At 43.4% G+C, this 23,653-nt stretch overlaps 1 protein-coding gene across 1 annotated transcript; it reads left to right on the top strand.

Moving 5' to 3' along the window:
* Nucleotides 1-286: 286 nt before the first annotated feature.
* On the top strand, nt 287-10,058 carry LOC121289837 (low molecular weight neuronal intermediate filament-like). Its single transcript, XM_041209726.1, has 4 exons — nt 287-985; nt 5,665-5,982; nt 8,832-8,956; nt 9,686-10,058. The coding sequence occupies exons 1-4, from the start codon at nt 287-289 to the stop codon at nt 9,915-9,917; spliced, it is 1,374 nt and encodes a 457-aa protein (XP_041065660.1). The 3' UTR covers nt 9,918-10,058.
* The last annotated feature ends 13,595 nt before the right edge of the window (nt 10,059-23,653 follow it).

A 23,653-nucleotide genomic window follows, 5' to 3' on the forward strand; every position in this document is an offset into this window, starting at 1 on the left:
GGAGGTGAGGGGAGGGGAGAGAGGGGAGGGGAGAGGGGAGGTGAGGGGAGGGGAGGAGAGAGGGGAGGTGGGAGGGGAGGGGAGGGGAGGTGAGAGGGGAGGTGAGGGGAGGGGAGAGAGGGGAGGGGGAGAGGGGAGGTGAGGGGAGGGGAGTCCAAGCCTCCAGATTGGCTGTGTGTGCTGGCTACAAAACGGGAGGGAGGCTCCTCTGGCTGGTGGGGAACGGGGGGGGGGGGGGGGGTGTCCATCGGCCGCAGAGCAGCAGCAGCGGCAGCGGCGGTTCAGCATGAGCTACCCCGCCGAGTGTTACCGCGTCTCGTACCGCAGGGCTGGGGGGGACAGCCCACGGGGTTCGGCGGCCCGCCTGGGCTCCGGCAGCCGGCTCCCCGCCGCCAGAGGCGGGAAGAAGGGGAAGGGGAAGGGGAAGGGGAAGGGGAGCCGCTGCCCCTCGCCCCCAGCCTGGGGCGGCTTCCAGCTGTCCCGGTGCAGCGCCGTCCACAACGAGTTCAAGATTATCAGGACCACCAAGAGGGAACAGCTCCAGGGGCTGAACGACCGCTTGGTCGGCTACATCGGCAAGGTGCGACGGCTGGAGCAGCAGAACAAGGCTCTGGAGGCCGAGGTGGGTCTGCTCCGGCAGCGGCAGAGCGAGCCCTCCCGGCTCAACCAGGGGCACCAGCAGGAGGTCCGCCACCTCCGCACCCGCCTGGAGGGGCTGAGCCACGACCAGCGCCGGGTCCAGCTGGACTGCCAGCGCCTGGCCGACCGCCTGCGGAAGCTGCAGGGCGAGTACCAGCAGGAGCTGCGGCAGCGCCGGGAGGCCGAGGGCACCCTCCGCCGCTGCCGGAAGGACGTGGACGCCGCCGCCCTGGCCAGGCTGGAGCACGAGAAGAGGATCGAGTCCCTGCTGGACGAGATCGCCTTCAGGAAGAAGATTCACCAAGAGGATCTGGCCGAGTTACAAGCTGCCCTGCAGGCGTCCCAGGTAGATGACTGTGTCTGTGCGTGTGTGTGTGTACAGGATACATTCACACACACACACACACACACACACACAGATATATATATATAGTGCATATATACAAAAAATGTGTGCATATATATATATATGTATGTATATATAATGTGCATGCATTGTGCATCTAATAAAAATGTGCATTTATAAATAATGTGCATGCATTGTGCATCTAATAAAAATGTGCATTTATATATAATGTGCATGCATTGTGCATCTAATAAAAATGTGCATTTATATATAATGTGCATGCATTGTGCATCTAATAAAAATGTGCATTTATAAATAATGTGCATGCATTGTGCATCTAATAAAAATGTGCATTTATATATAATGTGCATGCATTGTGCATCTAATAAAAATGTGCATTTATATATAATGTGCATGCATTGTGCATCTAATAAAAATGTGCATTTATATATAATGTGCATGCATTGTGCATCTAATAAAAATGTGCATTTATATATAATGTGCATGCATTGTGCATCTAATAAAAATGTGCATTTATATATAATGTGCATGCATTGTGCATCTAATAAAAATGTGCATTTATATATAATGTGCATGCATTGTGCATCTAATAAAAATGTGCATTTATAAATAATGTGCATGCATTGTGCATCTAATAAAAATGTGCATTTATATATAATGTGCATGCATTGTGCATCTAATAAAAATGTGCATTTATATATAATGTGCATGCATTGTGCATCTAATAAAAATGTGCATTTATATATAATGTGCATGCATTGTGCATCTAATAAAAATGCATTTATATATAATGTGCATGCATTGTGCATCTAATAAAAATGTGCATTTATATATAATGTGCATATATATGTGTATGCATATATAATATGCATGCATTGTGTATCTATATAAAAATGTGTGCATTTATACACGACGTCCATATATATGTATGCACATATAATATGCATGCATTGTGCATCTATATAAAAATTGTGCATTTATATATAATGTGCATATATAATATGCATGCATTGTGCATCTATATAAAAATGTGTGCATTTAAATATAATGTGCATATATATGTACGCACATATAATGTGCATGCATTGTGCATCTATATAAAAATGTTTGCATTTATATATAATGTGCATATATATGTATGCATATATAATGTGCATGCATTGTGCATCTATATAAAAATGTGTGCATTTATATATAATGTGCATATATATATGTATGCATATATAATGTGCATACATTGTGCATCTATATAAAAATGTGTGCATTTATATATAATGTGTGTGTGTATATATATATATAAATTTGTAAATATAGTGCATACATATAATGTATATAACACATATTCAATATAATTTAAAATATCTGGATATATATTTTTTCTCTTTATTTATTCTTTCATGGATGTGCATGTCGCTGGTTGGGACAGCATTTATTGCCCATCCCTAGTTGCCCTTGAGAAGGTGGTGGTGAGCTGCCTTCTTGAACTGCTGCAGTCCAAATGGCGTAGGTGCACCCACAGTGCTGTTAGGAAGGAATGCTGTTAGGGCTATATTATATTATGATAATATGCATTGTGCATTTTTATATAAAGAACACATATATGAAATATGCACATATTATTGTAAATTATATTAACTATGTGCACACACACACACACACATATATATATATACACTGTATGTATACATATATGTGCACCTATGCAATATGCATATTGTATGTGTGTGTGTGTATATATATATATGTGTGTGTGTGTGTGTGTGTGTGTGTGTGTATATATATATATATATATATATAAATCCAAACTAGTTTTCAACCAGCCAAATATTAATGATCATTAAAATGTTAGTTCATGTTTATTTAATTCTACAAGCAACTAGACGTGTATTTCTCCTTCATTCCCCTGAGGTTTCTGCATTGTCCAAGGTGGGGGGGGGTGGGGTGGTGCAGTAACTCTGCAGTCTCCTGACTCTGTACCAATTCTCTGATTTATGAAGGCCCTGTCATTTGAAAATGAAGCACAGCCACACAGCTGGATGACGAGCAATGGTGGCTGCTGTGTTTTATTTCAGATCAAATGTACATTTTCCTTTTCTTTCCCAATATCTTAATCATCCGATATGAGCCTGCCACACAAAATCATGCTTAATAAGAGTAAAAAGCTTTGGGTTAAGTAGCTATGTACATATCTTTCACTAATTTTGATGCCACCATAATATTATATCAACAATATTTAAGAAAAGTAACAGTAAATTGCCTGATAATTATTTTTAATAGATTTACTTTAACATTTTGGCTGCTCTATATTGTACACTGCATGACATTTTGTATTTCCAAAAAAAAGTCTAGTCCACAAAATGCTCTGACCTTAATGATTTAATGTTTTAACTAGTAACAAATCTAGACAGGTTAAGAATTAATTGATAACGCGTTTGCAAAATGTTTTCTGGAATGTTCTGCCTGTAAGGGTGGTGGAAGCAGATTCGGCAGTAATTTTCAAAAGAGATTGGGGGAAAAACATTCCGGGATATGGGAAAAGAGCAGGGGGAGTGGGACTAGCTGGATACGAAGAGCTGGCACAAGCACAATGGTCAAACACTCTCCTGTGCTGCATGATTCTGTGTTAATCAGTGCATAAATACCATGGACAGCTCATGACCAGGGCAGCATTAAACTGACAGCTTTTTTTTAAAAAAAATCACAGATTAAACCTCACAAACTCGCTGTGTCTCCCTCTCCCAACTGCTGCCTGCAGACCCCACACATTTAATTAATTTTTTTTTTTTTAAATCCTTTCATGGGATTTGTTGCCCTTGAACTGAACAGCTTGCTCAACCATCTCAGAGGGCAGGTGAGAGGCAATCGCATTGCTGTGGATCTGCAGTCACATGTAGGCCAGACCGGATAAGGGTGGCAGATTTCCTTCCCTAAGGGACATTAGTGAACCAGATGGGTTTTTACATCAATAGTGGTCTTATGGCCACTATTGCTTTCAATTGTAGATGATTAATTCAATTTAAACCCCCACCAGTTGCCACAGGATTTGAACCTATTCCCTTAGAGGATTAGCCTGCACTGCTTAATTAACTTGCGAGTGACCACACCACTACTCCGTCATGTCCTCCCAGAGGAGCAGCCTGATATGATTTAAAATCAAGGTCCTGCCTGCCAGATCTGATGGGAAAGGATGATGTAGAGAGTCCATGTCTGTATTGAAGAGCGGAGAATTCTCTTCGTGTCCTGTCCAACAATGCTTCTTCCATCGATTCATAATGGCACAACTGGCAACACAACAATCAGAGTGCTTGAGACCAATTAAAAGTGCTCTGAACCTGCGGTTAGCGTTATACAGATACACATTCGATCACTATTGTCATGGTGCTGAATGTTACGCTCCCCCCCACTGGCAGATTTATAGAGCGGGGGAGGGGGAGGTGGGTGGGGGGGGGGGGGTGGTGGGGAGGTGGTATGGCTTACCATAAAATTTCTTTGTTGGCCTTCCCAGCGCTCCAACCTCTCTGCAGTTTTACGCTGAGGTGGGTGAGGCCTAGGCAGGCCTGTCCGCCAGTGATTTCCTGCGCAGCCTCAATTTCCAGGCTGGCGGGAGGAGTTCAGCAGTATGGGGCGGCAAGGCTGAAAATTAACCCTGCTTAGGGCTCGGGTGAAAAGGGCGGTGGGGTGGGGGGGGGTGTGGGGGGTGGGAGGAGCGTCTCCATCAGCATTGGGTGTCTTTCCCCCTTCCCCCCCCCACCTCCCCAAACCCCTGTGGAAGCTCGTTCCCCACCACCACCCCGACCCCCACCCAGCCTCTCCACTGACACCCCAAAAACCTCACCTACCCTTCCTGTCCTGTCACCCCCACACTCACCCGGTCCTGGACTGCCAGGACTTAGGCTCTGGGGACTGCATGCAGTCCCAGTCCTGTCCACTGTAGCTTCTGGCGCTGCAGGGACTAGGGAGCCTATCGGATTGGCCAGCAGCTCCCTGAGGGGCAAGTCTCGCCTCCAGCCAATTAACACTCATTGGAGGAAGGATCTGAAATATCCTGGCCATGATGCAGTTAGATGGTGGGAGTGCAAGAACATGTATCTTCCAGGCAAAATGACGACAATCAGGACAATAAGCATTTCCAGCACACCTGCTTCCATTGCTAAATCATCCTGGGTGGCTAATGCTTTAAGGTCATATGTCTGTGGCTCAGTGGGTAGCGCTCTGGTCTCTGAATCATGCAGTTCTGGATTCAAGTCCCACCTCAGGGCTTGAAAGCACAAATCAAAGCTGGTGTTCCAGTGCAGTACTGAGCGGTTGCTGCACTGTCAGAAGTGCTGTCTTTCAGATGAGGCATTAAACCAATGCTCTGCAGTGGATATGAAAGATTCTGTGACACTCTCTTGAAGAAGAGCAGGGGAGTTATTCCTGGTGTCCTGTTCAATTTTCATCCCTCAATCAACATCACAAAAAACAAGTTATTATCACATTGGTGCTTGTGGGAGCTTGCTGTGCGCAAACTGGCTGCTGTGTTTCTGCATTATAACAGTGACGACCGTTCATAAAGTATTTCATTGAGATTTCTTGTGGTGGGGAAAAGCGTTGTATAAATGCAAGTCTTTTTTTTAAAAGTGTAATTCATTATTTGTCCTCCAATTGTTTTTGCAAAGGTGTCTGTGGAGATCGATGTGAGCAAGCCAGATCTGTCAGCAGCACTAAAGGAGATCAGGTCCCAGTACGAGATCATAGCATCGAAGAACCAGCAGGCTGCGGAGGAGTGGTACAAATCCAAATTTGCCAATTTCACCGAGAGTGCCGCACGAGGCAGTGAGGCTGCCCGCACAGCCAGAGAGGAGGTTTCAGAGTATCGGCGCCAGCTGCAGACACGCAATATTGAAATTGAAGCCATCAAAAGTGCCAATGAGTCCCTGGAGAAACAACTGCAGGAGATGGAGGACAGACATAATGCAGAGATCGGCAACCTGCAGGTAATCACTGATCACTCAGGGAGCACCTCTCGAGTGCTGCTCGCCCATGTCCCCTCCTCAACAACCCTTCCCTCAGTGCCTCGTATTTGAAATTCTTCCCTTCCTTGTTTAAGTCCCCTCGTTGTCTCTCACCTCCCATCTCTGTAAACTCCTCCCAGCCTACAGCTCCTTTCCTCATTCTCAGTTTCTCGACTGTGGCCTCTTGTGCATCCCACATCGCACTGGGGGCTATAACTCTAGCTAACACAGGCCTCTCCCATTAGAATTCCCTCTCTGAACCTCTCCCCATCAAACTCTCCTCCATAAACCTGGCCTCCGTTCTCCTTTGGCTTTGGCCTAAAACATTGTCCAATTAAGTGCTTTGTGACATTTTTTTCCTGTGTTAAAGACATGCCTGAAAATTGTAGGTGCTTTCATTTCAAGGAATGCAAACCCCTTTCCTAAATGCATTAGCCTATATGACACAATGGGTGGAGGAGACGAGATCTTGAGTAATGCATGAACTAGTACCTTTCCCAGTTTCTCTCTCTTGCTGGGCAGAGGCAGCACAAGTGCTTGTGATCCTCTAACTTGCTCAAGGTCACGTTCTTGGAGCCTGTAGTGAGTGTGGTCATGCTATTTAACCTCGGAGGGCATTACACCTACACCTGATTCGACGTTGATCAAGGTTAATACTCTCTACTTTGTTCACACTCAGTGAAGATGACTGCACTTACTTGCAGATCAATCCACCTCTGGGGAGGGGGCAATGTGGGATGATGATTGTTTTTCCTGTCGCAGAATCTAATCAGTTCGCACCTTATGAGTACAATATGTGTTTTGCACTCAATCCAATTGGAGCAGTTGGATTTAGAAACCAGTGTAATCCACTGTTTGGTAAGCCAAGCTGTTTTCGTAGTTTCAGTACTCCTTCCAATAAAGCACAGAAGTAAAAGCAGAATACTGCAGGTGCTGGAAATCTGAAATATAAACTGAAAGTGCCTGAAATGCTCAGCAAGTCTGGCAGGATGTGTGGAGGGAGAAGCAGGGTTAACCTTTCGAGTCGCATATGACTCTTCAGAACCAAAGGAGGGTAGAAATGTGACACGATTTTTGCCTTCGAAAAGGGGGAGAGGGGAGCAAGAACACAAAGAAAGGTGCAGGATAGGGTAGAGGGTGGGAGAAGTTAAATAGCAAAGATGTCATGGAACAAAAGTCAAAGGGAGCGGAAATGGTTGTAGGGAAGAAACAAAGTGTTGGTCCAGAGCGAGTGTTAATGGCAGAAGAATAAATAGCTCAGTCCAAAAGCAAAAACACGAAAAACAAGAATCAAACTGGGGAACGTGGTTTAAAAAAAACAGAATCAAAATGGGGGACAGAGTTCATGGGCTGAAGTTGTTGAACTCAATGTTGAGCCCAGAAGACTGTAAGGTGCCGAATCGGAAGATGAGTTGCTGCTCCTCCATCCTGCATTGAGCTTAGCAGCTGGCCAAGGACAGAAATGTGAGCATGAGAGCAAGATAGCGAATTGAAATGGCAAGTGACAGGAAGGTCGGGCTCAGGCTTGAGGACTGAGTAGTTGGGGGGGGTGGGTGGGGGGGGGTGGGGGTGTTACGCAAAGTGGTCACCCAGTTTGCATTTGGTCTACCCAGTGTAGAGGAGATCACATTGTCAGCAGTGAATAGAGAGAATGGGAGGATGTACAGGTAAATTGCTGCTTCACCTAGAAGGGATATTTGGAGACCTTGGATGGTGAGGAGAGAGGAAGTGAAAGGACAGCTGTTACACCTCCTGCAGTTGCATGGAAAGGTGCGTTGGAAAGAGGATGAGGTTTTGGGGCTGGTTAAGGAGAGTGTTTCCAGCATTTTCTGTTTGTATTAGATTAAATCAAACCTCTGACTGCCTGTGAGGTAGATGGTAAAGATCCCGTATGCAAGGCACAATATTCCCGGCCAATATTCATCCCTATTATTGGTATCTGTCCATCTTGGGAGATGATGGACTGAGCCCAGGGTCTATATGTATTGAACATCGTCTGATGTGGCTGTAAAGGCCAGTTCATGAGTGGCAGTCCCTTCCACAGCTGGCACAGATGAGCAACGCTGACCCGAGATCGACTGATGTTTTTCTTTCCCTCTGGCGGGCACTCTTCCGCTGTCTGGTTGTCTCTTTTGTCCTCTGCTTTATCCATGCCCTTCCTGACTGCTTGTCTCCAGGCACTCCAGTCAGCAGGAAAGGCTTCCCATGCACCGACTCAGGTCCCAGTCAACTTGAGTTCTCACTTGCTGATGTCCTTGTAACCCAGAGGCGGGCGATGCGTTGGCCTCATGCCAATAGCAAGCTCGCCATGTAGAACATGTCTTTGGGGATGTAGCCGCCATCCATTCGGTGCACATGACCCAGCCAATACCCCCACCACTGACTCAAGACAGCAAACACGCTGGGGATCCCTGCACGCTGGTGTACTTCCATATTCGGCGCTCTGTCTTGGCAGGAGACGCCCAACATTCGCCTGCTGCCTTAGATTGATCCCTGAAACAGCCACAATAGACAAATGGCCTCCTGTCCCATCACACAACTTATTACGTGTACATTGCATTGAGCTATTCTGAAGAGACATGGTAAATTCAGGCCCCTTCTCGCCCATTGTCCCTGGTTAAAACTGAGGTGCCACCAAGTCTCTCCACTTTGCATCAAAGTAGCACAGCTTCACTTGACATCTGCAAGGAGGCTCGCTCTCAGTGATGTGGTGATATCTGTGCAATTGTTTTCCAGTCAGGTTTAGCAGGCTCACATTATTCCGTCCAAAAATGAGAATCATAAAAACTTGTTAAGCTGTCGGCATGACCATGCACCTTTAACTCCAACAGGAGACCATTAACCAGCTTGAAGACGCTTTGGGGTCAACAAAAAGTGAAATGTCTTGCCACCTGAGAGAGTACCAAGACTTGCTCAATGTCAAGATGGCCCTGGACATCGAGATAGCTGCATACAGGTGAACCTCCACTTTGGATGTGATGATACCTCAACGTACTTATTAACCAAGCCAGTTAACTCTTACTTAAGCTTAGTTTTAAGTGTAAGATCAAGCATTTATCAAAGGGAATTCTAGGAATGGACACAACAAGCTTCAAAAGCCCCTCAATATTATTTCCATTTGGTCCATTTCTTCTGCAAGAATGAGCCTTAGACCTCACAGGAATAACAAGTCTTCTTTCAGAGCTGGTCAGCCCTGCAGTTTGACTTGTAAAAACTGCTTAGTTGGGTTTGTATTTGTCAATGTTTGCCAGAATATTGCAGTAAATATTAGCAAAGCTATTGATGGCTTAGCGATGGACTTTGTTTTAAAGTTTTTAGTCTGACAAGACTTTTCGATTCATGTACTTCATTTAAACTGTTAGATTAATAGGAGCGAAAATGACTTTATTTGAACCTATTTAGGAAACTTCTATTTGGAAACAGACCTTTTGAAGCAGCTTTGTAAATTCTTCTGCAAACACCTCATCCCCAATCCAAAAAGAAAAAGACATCCCACCTACTCCATGGATCTCTGTGTGAGTTACAAATCAAGCATCACAGGACAGAGGCTATTCAGCCCATCATTCCCGTGCTGTGTAAGCATTAGGAAGTATCAAAGTAGATCTTGTCCCTGGAATAGAAATCAGAGTGCATTTGAATCGAATGTGCAGTTTTGGATTCTAAATTTGATATTTTTTCCCCCAAGGAAACTTCTGGAGGGTGAGGAGACTCGGCTGAACACAATAGGTGGCAGCACCTCTGCATTCCTGAACCCCACCTACTCATACCCCTCTACCGTACTTTCTGGGACAAAGACCTTCTTGGCTACCAACTTCAGGAAGAGCGCAGGAGCGGGTGGCACAGAGAAGACACCAGCCTCAAAGGATGAGAAGTCTTCGGAGGAGGAGAAACTGGAAAAAATGAAGAGCAAGAATTAATTTCTTTCCTTCATCATTCAGCCTGCTGTTCCTTCCCATTTCCAAACCCCTCACCCACCAAGGAAAACAATAAAAAAGAGTAAGGTTTCTAGCTAAACCTTAGGATATTTTACAGTCATCACACAGCTTCCATGAGACAGTCAGGATTATTACAATACAACACTCCTAGAAATACTAGATATAACAAGTCCAAGATAAGCAAAGATTTATAGTTAACTATTATTAAAACATGACGATTATTTTATATTTATTTTTAACAAAATGACCTGATGTATTCTAGTTTTAAGTAATTACATATTTATAATTTCTCACCTTTAGTGATATCACTGAGGGATATTCACGAGTCCCAACTATATCAGAATCCTTGCTATTAATTTCTTACAGACAGTATTTATAAGGTGATTTTATGTAGATGTTTTGCAAAATAAGGATTGCCAATTACCGAGAACCCGAGGCTGTTCTACTTTTGAGGGAATGCTCTCTCTCTCTTTCTCTATCTCTATATGTTGACACATTAGGGTTATGATTAGTACAAATACAGCAGCAACTTGCCTTCCATGTAGAAAGTGTCTCAAGGCACTTCACAGAAATGTAATAATTGTTAACTGTGTGGCTTAGATTCCAATCCAACCCAAGCAGAGAGGATGAACGTCTACTGGCGATTAGCGTCCTGAAGTCTGAATTCATTTCCTAGAGGGCAATAGCATATCACACTACACTGCTCCAACCTTGGCGCTCTGATAGCCATTTCTTTTAGGGAAGGTGTAGAATGCCTGCTGTGTGAATGGAGGGAAGTTGCTGGTGCACCAAATTGAGGTATATTGTTGGCGCTTGGTTGAAAGAGCTTAATTCTGTGTCTTACCATGCGACACCTCATCGCAGAGTATTTTGATTTTGTGTCTAAAATGTGTCTAACCCTCCAGCGCCAATATCCTTCACACTGATGAGCACAAAGATTCACTTAAAAAATAGTTTTTCAAGAGAAGAATTGTACAATATAGGGGAGGCACAACGAAGGAAAGCAAGGGGAAACCAGTGGCTATTTCCCAAAAGTGAGATGCTACAACAGCACTACTTGCAATCCAGTTGTTGCGTGTGAGTCAAACGAATTGTTAAGTATTTTTGCCATGATTCATTCATTCCTTACTGCATATAAGTACTTAAGTAAGATTTTCAAACCAACCCCCAAAAGACCCAGCAGAAATGGGGCAATTTTCTAAAATGTAAAATGCCAAGAAGTCATTGAGCTGTCAAACCAAGTGAGGGACTAAGTGATTAACTTGTAATAATCTTCTGAGACTGTGATGCATGATGCTATTTTACAGCTTAAGTGTGAGGAACAGCAGTGGAATTTATTGCAGAAGATTACATGCCTTAAAATTTGAAAGAAAACAAGTATAAAATCCAGCTCCATGGAATGGCAGTGTGTTTGTCATGGTATCATGTCCATTAGAGGTTAATGAACCCATAAGCAGGAGCCAATCTGACCCTGCACATCGGAAAAGTCCAAATGCACAAATTTCATTCAGGTCCCTGTGTGCTTCCACCCTATTACAATAAAGACAAGTTCCATAGTCTGATACCAAATAAAGCAATCTACAAACATTCGTCCTCTCTGTTCTGTGTCTCTCATGGTGTACACTTGCCTCCACTGTGTTCCAATTTTAATTTCTATTTCCCTCGTGAGAGCTCCCTTATTAGGGTTCTTTGAGGATGTAATAGGCAGGGTGGATGAAGGGGAACCAGTAGATGTGGTGTATTTGGATTTCCAAAAGACATTCGACAAGGTGCCGCATAAAAGTTTACTGCAGAAGATAAGAGCTCATGGTGTTGGGGTGATATATTAGCATAGATAGATAATTGGCTAACGGATAAGAAACAGAGTGTTGGGATAAATGGTCATTTTCAGATTGGCAAACTGTAACTATAGTGGAGTGCCACAGAGATCAGTTGCAGACTTAGGATATGCAGCTTCTTGTCTCTGGAAGTAGGGAATAGCTCTGAACCTAAACAGCCAGTGCTATGTCTTGCTGTCAGGGCCACCCTTTTGTTGAGCCAAGTCTTTAGTTTACAGTGTGACTTTCACGTTGCTAACCTGTATTCACTAAAGACAAGAAACATAAAACACCTGCCTCACACACAAGTTTCATACTTCTGCACTCCTGCTATGTCCAAATGTACCCCCATAGCACAAAAGTTAGATTTGGTGCCCTTCATTTTACACAATCATTTAAAATGAAAGTGGTTGCACAATATTGTGATTTTGAAAGGCACAGATCTTATACAGCTCACCTGCCATACCTCTGGGTCATATCATTCTACATAGGGCATATCATGCAGAAAAGATTCATCAGAATGGTTCCAAGGATGAGAAACTTCCGTCATGTGAATAGATTGGAGAAGCTCATAGTAAAGGATCCTCAAGGTAAGAGTGATCATAACAGATGGAATTTCACATTCAGTGTGAGGGTGAGAAATGTGGGTCTGAAATTGGTGCCTTAAACTTAAATAATGGCAATTACAAGGGTATGAAGACAGTTGGCTTAAGTGGAATGGGAAAAAAGTTAAAAGGTAAGACAGTAGAGAAGCAGTGGCAGACACTTAAGGATGCATTTCATAACTCTCAACAAAGATATTCTGTTGGTTAAGAAAGGAGCTATGAGAAGGATGTACCATCCATGGGTAACTAAGGAAATTAAGGATGGTACCAATTGAAAGAAAAGGTTAACAAACTTGCAAAGGTTAGCAGTAGCCCTGAAGATTGGGAAAATTTAGAAATCAGCAAGGGATAATTCCAAAAAATAAAGCAGGAGCAATTGGGGTATGAGAGAAAAATAGCAAGAAATATAAAAACAGACACTAAAAACTTCTACAAGTATATAAAAAGGAAGTAGTTAAAATGAGACTGGGGAATTAATTATGGGAAGCAAGGAAATGGCAGAGACTTTGAACAAGTATTTTGTACCTGTCTTCACAGTAGAAGACACAGGAAGCATCCCAAGAATAGTGGGAAATCAAGAGGCGAAAGGGAGTGAGGAACTTAAAACAATCACTAGGGGGAAAAGTACGAGGAGAAATAATGGGACTAAAGGTGACGAACCACCTGGACCTGGTGTCCCGCACCTTAGAGTCTCAAAGGAATTGGTTGCAGAGAAAGTGGATGCATTGGTTGCAATCTTCCAAAATTTCCTAGATTCTGGAAAGGTCCCAGTGGACTGGGATGTGGGCGTTGCTGTTGAAAACAGCATTTAATGCCCATCCCTAGTTGCCCCTTGAGAAGGTGGTGGTGAGCTGCCTTCTTGAACCGCTGCAGTCCCATGTGGTGTAGGTACACCCACCGTGCTGTTAGGGAGGGAGTTCCAGGATTTTGTCCCCGTGTGGTGTAGGTACACCCGCAGCGCTGTTAGGGAGGGAGTTCCAGGATTTTGTCCGTGTGGTGTAGGTACACCCGCAGCGCTGTTAGGGAGGGAGCTCCAGGATTTTGACCCGGCGACAGTGAAGGAACGGCCGATATATTTCCAAGTCAGGATGGAGAGTGGCTTGGAGGGGAACTTGCAGGCGGTGGTGTTCCCATCCATCTGCTGCATATATGAGAACCAGTTGATGTAGTGGTATTTGGATTTCCAAAAGACATTCGATATGGTACCACATAAAAGGTTACTGCAGAAGATGTGATCTATATAAATGACTTGGATGAAAGAGCAGACTGTATTATAGCCAAACCTGTTGATGATACAAAGATAGGCAGGAAAGAAAGTTATGAAGGAGATACAAAAAGATTGTAAAGGGGTATATATAAGCTGTGATTGGGGAAAATGTTCGCACATGGGGTATATGGTAGGAAAATGTGAGATTGTCCACTATGGCAGGAAGAATAAAAAAGCTGAAGGAATGAAGAGCTGTTTATCTAGATTTGCGGATGACACTAAGTTGGATGACACTGTTTAGTAGCACAGAACTTGAGCACTTGCTGAGAAAAGTGACATGTCGAAGCTTTTCATCTTGCACTCATCAGGACACTTTGCGTGAGTACCAACATAAGGGGAAAACAACAATTTATACTGTGTGAGAAGAGAGTGCTGATCAGTTGGCAAGTGGACTCTGATTGGTAGAGGCGTTGCCATGGAGAATGCACCAGTGATGTACCAGAAAGCACCAACAAAGCTTTGTCATTTTTCTTTTTTCAGCAATACTAAGTGAGCTGGGACAGTAAATAATGGGGACAAGGGCAGCAAGTTGCAAAGAGACATTGATAGATTCAGTAAGTAGGCAAAAGTGTGGCAGAGTTCAATGTGGGCAAGTGTGAGGCTATTCACTTCAAACCTAAGAAAGAAAAATTAGAGTATTTTCTAAATGATGAGAAGCTAGGAACTATGCATAATCAGAGAGATTTAAGGGTAAATCTACAGACATCACTAAAAGTGAGTGGGGGTGTGTGTAAAAAATAATTTAAAATGTGAATAGAATGTTGGACTTTTTCTTAAGGCTGCTGGACTACAAAAAGTTGGAAGTTACAGCGTAAGGAACTCCAACCCCTATCCAGATTACTGCATTCTGTTCAGGCCATTGCACTTCAGAAAGGATATATTGGATTTCAAGTTGATACAAAAAGCATGCCTTGCATTTCTATTCTGTGTTTCATGACCTCAGGACATCCCAAAGCACTTTACTGATTTAGGAGTGTAGTTCCAATGTAGGAAACGCAGCAGCCAACTTGCACACAGCAAGCTCCCACAAACAGCAACGTGTTAATGACCAGATAACCACTGTTAGTGATGATGATTGAGGGATAAATATTGGTCAGGAGAACAAGGGAGAACTCATCCGTTTCGAAACAGTGCCATGGAATTTTTTAACGTCCACCACACAGAGCATATAGGGCCCCAGTTTAGCAGGAAGACAGCACCTCCGATGGTGCAGCACTCCCTCAGTACTGCACTGGGAGCATCAGCCTAGGTTTTTGTACTCTAATCTCTGAAGTAGGAGTTGGGCTCATAACCTTCAGTCTCAAAAACAAGAGTGCTACCACTGAAAGGTGGCTCACACACAAGTTGACATGCTGAGGGTTAAAATTATGAGAATAGATCAACCATGATCTAACTAAATGGTAGAACAAGCCCAAGGGGCTGAGTGCCTATTCCTACATTCCCTTAACCGTAAATGAAATTGCATTGAGATAGCCTTTCTCATTCGATTTTTTTTAAAAACATTTACAATGACGTTGAACTCAGATTCACCCCATAGCAGATGATGTCTCAGCTTTGCTGTTTGAGTCATTATAAAGAGTCTGACAGTTAACTGGTGTGCAAACTATTTATAGAACCAAGCCCCATAGAAAAGCTTCCCCACCAGTGGATCACAGCAATGTACAGTGAGCTGTTTAACAAAGACATCCAATTGACAAAGATGTTATTCTTTCTGCTGCACCAAACCAGGAATTTGGATAAAATTGACAAAGAACTGCAACAAATATACATCTTCAGGGGCTGCTCCATTCCCCTCAGAGATTCCTGTCTCACATCCACAATACATCATGTAGTACATGGTACAACACTCCCTCACTATATACCACATTCTGTGTTACACAGTACTGCATAACATTTACCTTAATACATTGTGTGTTACAGGGTATAATTCTGTTATAGACATGATTTTCCGGAACGGTTTCTCATAGGGAACAGTAAAATTTATTAACAGGGCTTCATCAGCAGTTACATGCTTCCATCAAGAACCACAAGTAGAACACAAACTCCCCCTTAAGATTCCCTGCACTTCGGGCTGATTCGTTCACATTGACATGTGATACTACACAGTACAATAAGTCTTAAAATTACAGTCATTACATTCCTTAAAGCTACAGTTACTACATAGGCCTCCCATTATATAATACATTGTGCATTACAGAGTATAAACCTCCCATTATATAATACATTCTGTGTTACAGGGTATAACACCTCTCTCACTATATAATACATTGTGTGTTACAGGGTATAACACCTCCCATTATATAATACATTCTGTGTTACAGTGTATAACACCTCTCTCACTATATAATACATTGTGTGTCACAGGGTATAACACCTCCCATTATATAATACATTGTATATTACAGGGTATTAGCCCTCCCATTATATAATACATTGTGTGTTACAGGGTATAACTGCTCCCTCACTATATAATGCATTTAGTGTAACAGGGTATAACACCTCCCATTATATAATACTTTGTGTGTTACGGTATATAACTCCTCTCTCACTATATAATGCATTGTGTGCTACGGTATATAACTCCTCTCTCAGTATATAATACATTGTGTGTTACGGTATATAACTCCTCCCTCACTATATAATAGATTGTGCCTTACTAGGTATAGCACCTCACATTACACAAAAGGACATTAAAGATGCCTCATTGCTTTTCATCTGCTTTCATCTCAATATGAACATTGATGCAGTAAGCACCAAGCACATTTTTTCTTGTTTTGGCTGTGCCTGTAATGTGCTTAGACTTTTAATAAGATCTATCCTCAGATACAAGCATACAGTGTTGGAGCTCATTACTGGTCTGGAACACAGGGTGCAAAGTTTCAAAGCTGTCTCTCTTTAGGAAGTGATCTCTGAGACACACATTTACATGGAAATAATCTGCCCAGATGATTTATTCCCTCTGGTTACTCCCCTCTTGAAGGGGTCAAAGTTCCACAATCAGTACCAGCCCTCCAGGGATTCTCGAAACTGCCTTTTCCTCCCACAGGCCTTGGTGCAATGAGTTTGGCATCAGAGTATCTTCACTTGGCATTTACAGATTGGATGGCCAGGACCAGGACCCCTATGCCAAGAATGGATGACCACAGAGTCCTTCCTGCTTTCCCAGCTGAGTTGAATACTGCATACTGGGAATAGGAATAGACTGGGGAATTCTAATATGTCTGCTTGAATGGTCTGGTGCCTTTACCCACGAAAGCACTGGTGAAGCCAAGAAGGCGTGGTTCACGGCTGAACTTAAAAGTTCGCAATATGTACACACTGGGCTATGAGCATGGTAATACTGTTAGGCCTTACCCAAATGCAGGGGCAGATGGTAACATAGTGATAATGTTAGTGCGCTAATAATCCAATGACATAGGTTTCTAGGCAGAGAAAAGAAATTGTTGAGTTTAACATGCAATACCCTTATTATTAAGAGTATTAGTCTCTGGGTCCTGCTTGTTGGACCCTTACCTTTCATAGAGTCATTAAGTACCGGAGAAGGCCGTTCAGCCTATTGAGTCAATGCCGACTCTCTGTAGAGCAATCCAGTCAGTCCCATTCCCCCCACCTCTATCCCCAAAGCCCTCGAGTGCCCATCAAATTCCCCTTCCTGCCTTTTGATCCATATCTAATTATGACTGACTGGAACTGGAAGCAGTGCTGATGACAGTGGGTAACTCTGGAGCTGCATCGGAAGCTGATGGTAATTTATAACTTTCATTAAGCCAGCTTTTTATGATGCTTCCAATGAACTTGGAATGAACATTTAATAACAACCGATGTGGTATTTCTCTGATAACACATGGTACACAATTTTCACCGGGACAAAGAAGGATGTGAATAACTATTTAATTTTAAACAAATGCTCCATTCAGCTTACTCTCCGATATCCTTTGTTAACCTTGAGATGGCGTCTCCTAGGTTCCTCCCTGCAGGTAATTTTGTAAGTGTGTGTGTGTGTGTGTGTGAGCATATATGTTCGTGCTGCAAGGTAAGTGTATGCGTGTGTGTGTGTGTGTCCATTTCGGCCCCAGTGCTGCAGCCTCTGGCTCCTAATCTGTATGTTGCTAAATATAGATGTCTGCATTGCAGATGCACCATCGTCACGTTCTGCTCTGTAAAAGACAGACTGGCAAAGAACATTAAAAATCTCCGGACTATGTGACAGGCCTGATGATTGCAAACTGTTTATGCTTCATTTGATCGAAGCTGCTCCCTTTGTCTCTGTGTGCAAAGGTGCTGTCTGGAGCATTTATTGGCAATACCAAGAATTGTTTTCCACCTTGAAGATCCCAGGGATTTTCCTTTGTCTGTGCTGCATTGGCCTCCGAATGGCCTCAAGAGTCCATACTCTAGGAAAGGAAAATTCTCAGCCAGGGTTCCCCCTCCTAGTTAATAAGCAATGACCTATGAGAGGGTTGTCTTATGAGAAGAGATGGAGTCAAATAGGCTTATACACTCTGGAGTTTAGAACAATGAGAGGTGATCTCATTAAAGCATATGAGATTCAGAAAGGGCTTAATATTGTAGATGCTGAGGGGCTGTTTCCCCCCGGCTGGAGAGTCTAGAAAGAGGAGGTATGATCTTAGAATAAGATTTTGGATTGCCATGAGGAGAAATTTCTTCACTCAGGTGGTTGTGAATATTTGGAATTCTTAACCCCAGAGAGGTCTGGATGCTTAGTCAATGAGTGTATTTAAGGCTGAGGTGATGCATTTTTGGATGCAAATCAATGGAGTAGGGCAGGAAAGTAGTTGAGGTTGTAGATCAATCATGATCAAGGTGAATGGCAAAGCAGGCTCAAAGGGCTGTATGCCTACTCCTGCTCCTATTTCTTTCTCTTTATGTTCTGATGGCCTTGCAGGGTGCAGACAGGCTGACCAGAATGATATCTGGGCTGAAAGAGTCAAATCATGAAGGCAGTTTGCACAGGCAAGAGAACAATGAATGATAATTTCTAGATGATAATTCAACTGAAGGATTCAGACTAATAGTCATTTGTTAGTACAGAAATTGAGTATCACTGAAAAAAGATACTTTTTTTGTCAAAGCTTTTCGTCTTGCACTAATCAAGACAATTCGCAAGAATACCAAATGTAAAGAGAACAACAATTTATACCAGAGGGTGCTGATTGGTTGGCAAGTGGCAGTGCTTGGCAGTTAACTGTCAGTCACCATCAACTGGTGCATTCTCCATGGCAACGCCTCTAACAATCAGAGTCCACTTGTCCTGATGAGTGCAAAATGATTCAAACTAAGTGGGAAACTTTCCCAGTGAAGCCCAAAGAGTCTCTTAATCATCTGAAGCCAATTATAACATTCACAAGACAGTGAATTCCCTTCAAAGCTAGTTTTTGCAGATCTGGTCGGTCAATTTTCCATTTCTGTGATCGCACAACCCACTGTTGAGCTTGACACAAGAAGAACAACCACTCAGGCAAAGTAATGGAACTTGTGCATCTACAGCCAGCAAGAGTTAACTGAAAAACTGAACAAAAAGAGATACGCGGGACCAAATATATCGCATTCATCGCCCTGAGTGAAGTAATATTAGTTACATTGATCTCTGCTCCTATCTGCTGAAATAGAGGAAGACTTGTGTTCTTAACTCCTGGTGTCATGACAACAACAGAGCCAATTTACACTGCATGCAATCACCAATTTTCCTGAGCCAGTTTATTGAACACAGTATATTTGCTTTGCGCAGCAGTTTCACACCAATAAGCAGTAAAAAGGGAGAAATGTAGGTTTTTAAGCACTTCAAAGGGGAGGGAAGAGTCTATAGCTAGCTGCTGTGAGAGATTAGAAAGATGGATAGATACCTTTGGATGACCCAAAGCACTTCAGATGCAATAAAGTACTTTTTGAGGCGTAGGCATTGTTGTAATGTAAGAAAACGCAGCTATCAATTGCCGCAGTGTTTCTTTATCAGATAAACATTGGCCAGGACAATTCACATGCACTTCGAACCGTGGAATGGGATCTTTCATATTCACCTGCGAGGGCTGACGTTTAAAATCGCACCTGAAAGACAGCAGCTCTGACAGTGCAGCAATCACTCGCTGCTACACAGTGAGGTATATTTTATGCACAAATAGAGTCATAGAGTTATACAGCATAGAAACAGGCCCTTTGGCCCAGCATGTCCATGCTAGCCATCAAGCACCTTTCTATTCTAATCCTATTTTCCAGCACTTGGCCCATAGCCCCGTATGCTATGGCGTTTCAAGTGCTTATCTAAATACTTATTAAATGTTATGAGGGTTCCAGACTCTACCACCCCCTCAGGCAGTGTGTTCCAGATTCCAACCACCCTCTGGGTGAAAAGATTTGTCCTCAAATCCCCTCGAAACCTTTTGCCCCTTACCTTATGCCCCCTGGTTATTGACACCTCCGCTAAGGGGACAAGTTTCTTCCTATCTACCCTATCTATGCCCCTCATAATTTTGTATACCCCTATCAGGTCCCTCCTCAGCCTTCTCTGCTCTAAGGAGAACAACCCTAGCCTCCCCAGTCTCTCTTTATAGCTAAAATTCTCCAGCCCAGGCAACATCCTGGTGAATCTCCAGTGTAATCACGTCCTTCCTATAGTGTGGTGGTCAGAACTGCACACAGTACTCCAGCTGCTGCCTAACTAGCGTTTTATACAGCTCCAACATAACCTCCCTACTCTTATATTCAATGCTAATAAAGGCAATTATCACATATGCCTTCTTAACCACCTTATCTACCTGTGCTGCTACCTTCAGGGATCTATGGACATGTACACCAAGGTCCCTCTGATCCTAAATACTTCCTAGGGTCTTACTATTCATTGTGTATTCCTTTGCCTTGTTAGTCCTCCCAAATGCATCACCTCATGCTTCTCAGGATTAAATTCCATTTGCCACTGCTCCGCCCATCTGACCAGCCCATCTATATTGTCCTGTAGTCTAAGGCTTTCCTCCTCACTTTTTATGACACCACCAATTTTCGTGTCATTTGCGAACTTACTGATCACGCCTCCTATATTCAGGTCTAAATCATTAACGTACACTACAAACAGCAAGTTCCCAGCACTGATCCCTGCGATACATCACTCGTCACAGGCTTCCAATCACAAAAACAACCATCGACCATCACCCTCTGCCTCCTGTCACTAAGCCAATTTTGGATCCAATTTGACAAATTGCCTTGGATCCATGGGCTCTTACCTTCTTGACCATTCTCCCAAGAGGGACCTTGTCAAAAGTTTGCTGAAGTCCATGTAGACTACATCAACTGCACTACCCTTATCTACACAACTAGCCACTTCCTTGAAAAATTCAATCAAATTTGTTAGACATGATCTCCCCCTGAAAAAACCATGCTGACTGTCCCTGACTCTACAAGTGGAGATTAATCCTGTCCCTCACAACTTTTTCCAATAGTTTCCCTATCACTGGTGTTAGACTCACTGGCCTGTGGTTCCCTGGTTCATCCCTACTACCCTTCTTGAATAACGGTACCACATTTGCTGTCCTCCAGTCCTCTGGCACCTCCCCTGTGGCCAGAGAGGGTTTGAAAATTAGTGTCAGAGCCCCTGCAATCTCCTCCCTTGCCTCACACAGCAGCCTAGGGTACATCTCCTCTGGGCCGGGGGATTTATCCACTTTTAAACCGCTAATACCTTGTGCCTCTCAATGCTAATTCGTTAAAGTATATCACAGTCCCCCTCCCTGATTTCCACCCCTACATCGTCCTTCTCCATAGTGAGCACAGATGAAATGTAATCATTTCAAATCTCACCTACGTCCTCCAGCTCCAAGCACAGAGATAAAAACAAAAAAACTGCAGACGCTGGAAATCCAAAACAAAAACAGAATTACCTGGAAAAACTCAGCAGGTCTGGCAGCATCGGCGGAGAAGAAAAGAGTTGACGTTTCGAGTCCTCATGACCCTTCGACAGAACTTGCGTTCGAGTCCAAGAAAGAGTTGAAATATAAGCTGGTTTAAGGTGTGTGTGTGGGGGGCGGAGAGATAGAGAGACAAAGAGGTGGAGGCGGGGGAGGGGGGGTGTGGTTGTAGGGACAAACAAGCAGTGATAGAAGCAGATCATCAAAAGATGTCAACGACAATAGTACAATAGAACACATAGGTGTTAAAGTTAAAGTTGGTGATATTATCTAAACGAATGTGCTAATTAAGAATGGATGGTAGGGCACTCAAGGTATAGCTCTAGTGGGGTTTTTTTTTATATAATGGAAATAAGTGGGAAAAGGAAAATCTTTATAACAGGTTGCCACTTTGGTCCCTAATGGGCCCTACTCTTTCCATGGTTAACCTCTGGCCCTTAATATATTTATAAAAATGTCTTGGGATTTTCCTTTATCTTGCCCACCAGTGTTTTTTCATGCCCCCTCTTCACTCTCCTAATTACTTTTTTAAGTACCCCCCCCCCGCCCTACACTTTCTATACATCTCTAGGGCTTCCTGGGAAATGAGCTCATCATCTCCGGTCTCAAAGAGAAGAGTGGTACTTGGGAAGGGGAGGTTGGCGGGTGGGGAGGTGGGGGTGGGGGGCGGGGGGGAGGTGGTTTGTTAAAGCCCTATCTCTGGCACATGGCATCTTTGCATAACCTTATATATCAACCATTATACAACAGGGGGCATAGCCTTACTTGGGTATGACTGAGCAGGCATTGGTCGGAGTTTCCACCTAGACTGCTATGATGGCTTCACTTGAGAAGGTAGTCAAAGTGGAGACAGCCTGCCTCTTAACGGTCACATTGATAACCTTCTCATCTCCCTGAACACTGTCAGCAGTATCATCTCACTAACACAAGCATGTCGTGATGCCATCTGATGTCTGCAGAACAGGCAAAACAGCACGATGTGGAAACAGCAAGCATTCCTGTGCAGATTCTGTTCCTTTGACAAGGTTCATGTGCAAAATGTTGACTTATGTGCATTATCATAGAAACAGGTGAATGGTCAGATGATTTGACTCTGTGGGTATGCCTATGCCTTCCTGTTCATGTATTCCTAAGGCTTCCTCCCAAACCTGGGACTCCTCTATCAGCCTGTGGATGAGCTTGCCAGGCTGTGAAGTATCTCCACTCCATCTCCAAAAGCAGGTGGCCCTGACACACCAGCAGAAGTGTTCCAAGATGCTGTCACCCATTCATTCAGGGGGTCAGGGGTGCGCCACAGGGACACTCACGCTGGGCATGGTGTTCAGACCTCACAACCAGACAGCAAATCCTCCTCACTGCCTCATGCCAAGCAGGTGTATTTCCTCGACTTTGACATATAAAATAAACCCTGAAGGGCCAGGCTCTAGTTTTAATGTTATGCTCTGATTGGACTGTCTGGGACATTACATCCAATACTGCAGCAATATGGGCAAAAGAGGAAAGGGGAGCGTGAGTAATTGCATTGCTATTCACAAGAGCTAGCACAGACTTGAAAGGGCCGAATGGCCTTCTTCTCTGCTCTGCTGCACTCTTCTTTGATTCTAATGCAGATCTTGATATTTGCAAACCCTATCCCTGTGCCGATTAAAGTCTCATATTCGAAACAATAAAAATAAGCAAAGCATTTTTCTGTATCATACTCTGTGAATTCCCTTGTTACTTTGGTGCTTTCAAGGATTTATTGATTATGAAATTTAACAAATTATACATATGAAAGGACAGGATGGTATAAATTAGATGAAGACTATATTTTGACTGCAAGCCATCTTAAGCAAATATATTTGTTTCGCCATTATTGATCTTTCTTTTTCATTTTTCCTCTTTAATATTCCAATTTCCCACCAGCGTTTATGAGATTGCCACAGGGCGTGTCATAATTTCCTTAGACTTCTAGGACCTCTTTAATCCATGTTTCTACTCTCACTGTTCTAGACCTTTTCTCTTTATTCCATGTGCAAGTTAGCTAATTTCACCCATTCAAGGAAGCCGTGTACTTGATATGTCTGCCCTTCAGTGTCCTGGAAATCCCAGGCATCCCTGAGCTTGTGTTCTG

The sequence above is a fragment of the Carcharodon carcharias genome, chromosome 17 (genome assembly GCF_017639515.1).
Source record: "Carcharodon carcharias isolate sCarCar2 chromosome 17, sCarCar2.pri, whole genome shotgun sequence".
In the NCBI taxonomy this organism is placed as follows: Eukaryota; Metazoa; Chordata; class Chondrichthyes; order Lamniformes; family Lamnidae; genus Carcharodon; species Carcharodon carcharias.

Coding starts and splice junctions, on each gene's coding strand:
- LOC121289837 (XM_041209726.1), top strand. CDS start 287: ATGAGCTACCCCGCCGAGTGTTACCGCGTCTCGTACCGCAGGGCTGGG. Junction 986..5,664: donor CTGCCCTGCAGGCGTCCCAG/GTAGATGACTGT, acceptor GTTTTTGCAAAG/GTGTCTGTGGAGATCGATGT. Junction 8,957..9,685: donor ATCGAGATAGCTGCATACAG/GTGAACCTCCAC, acceptor TTTTCCCCCAAG/GAAACTTCTGGAGGGTGAGG.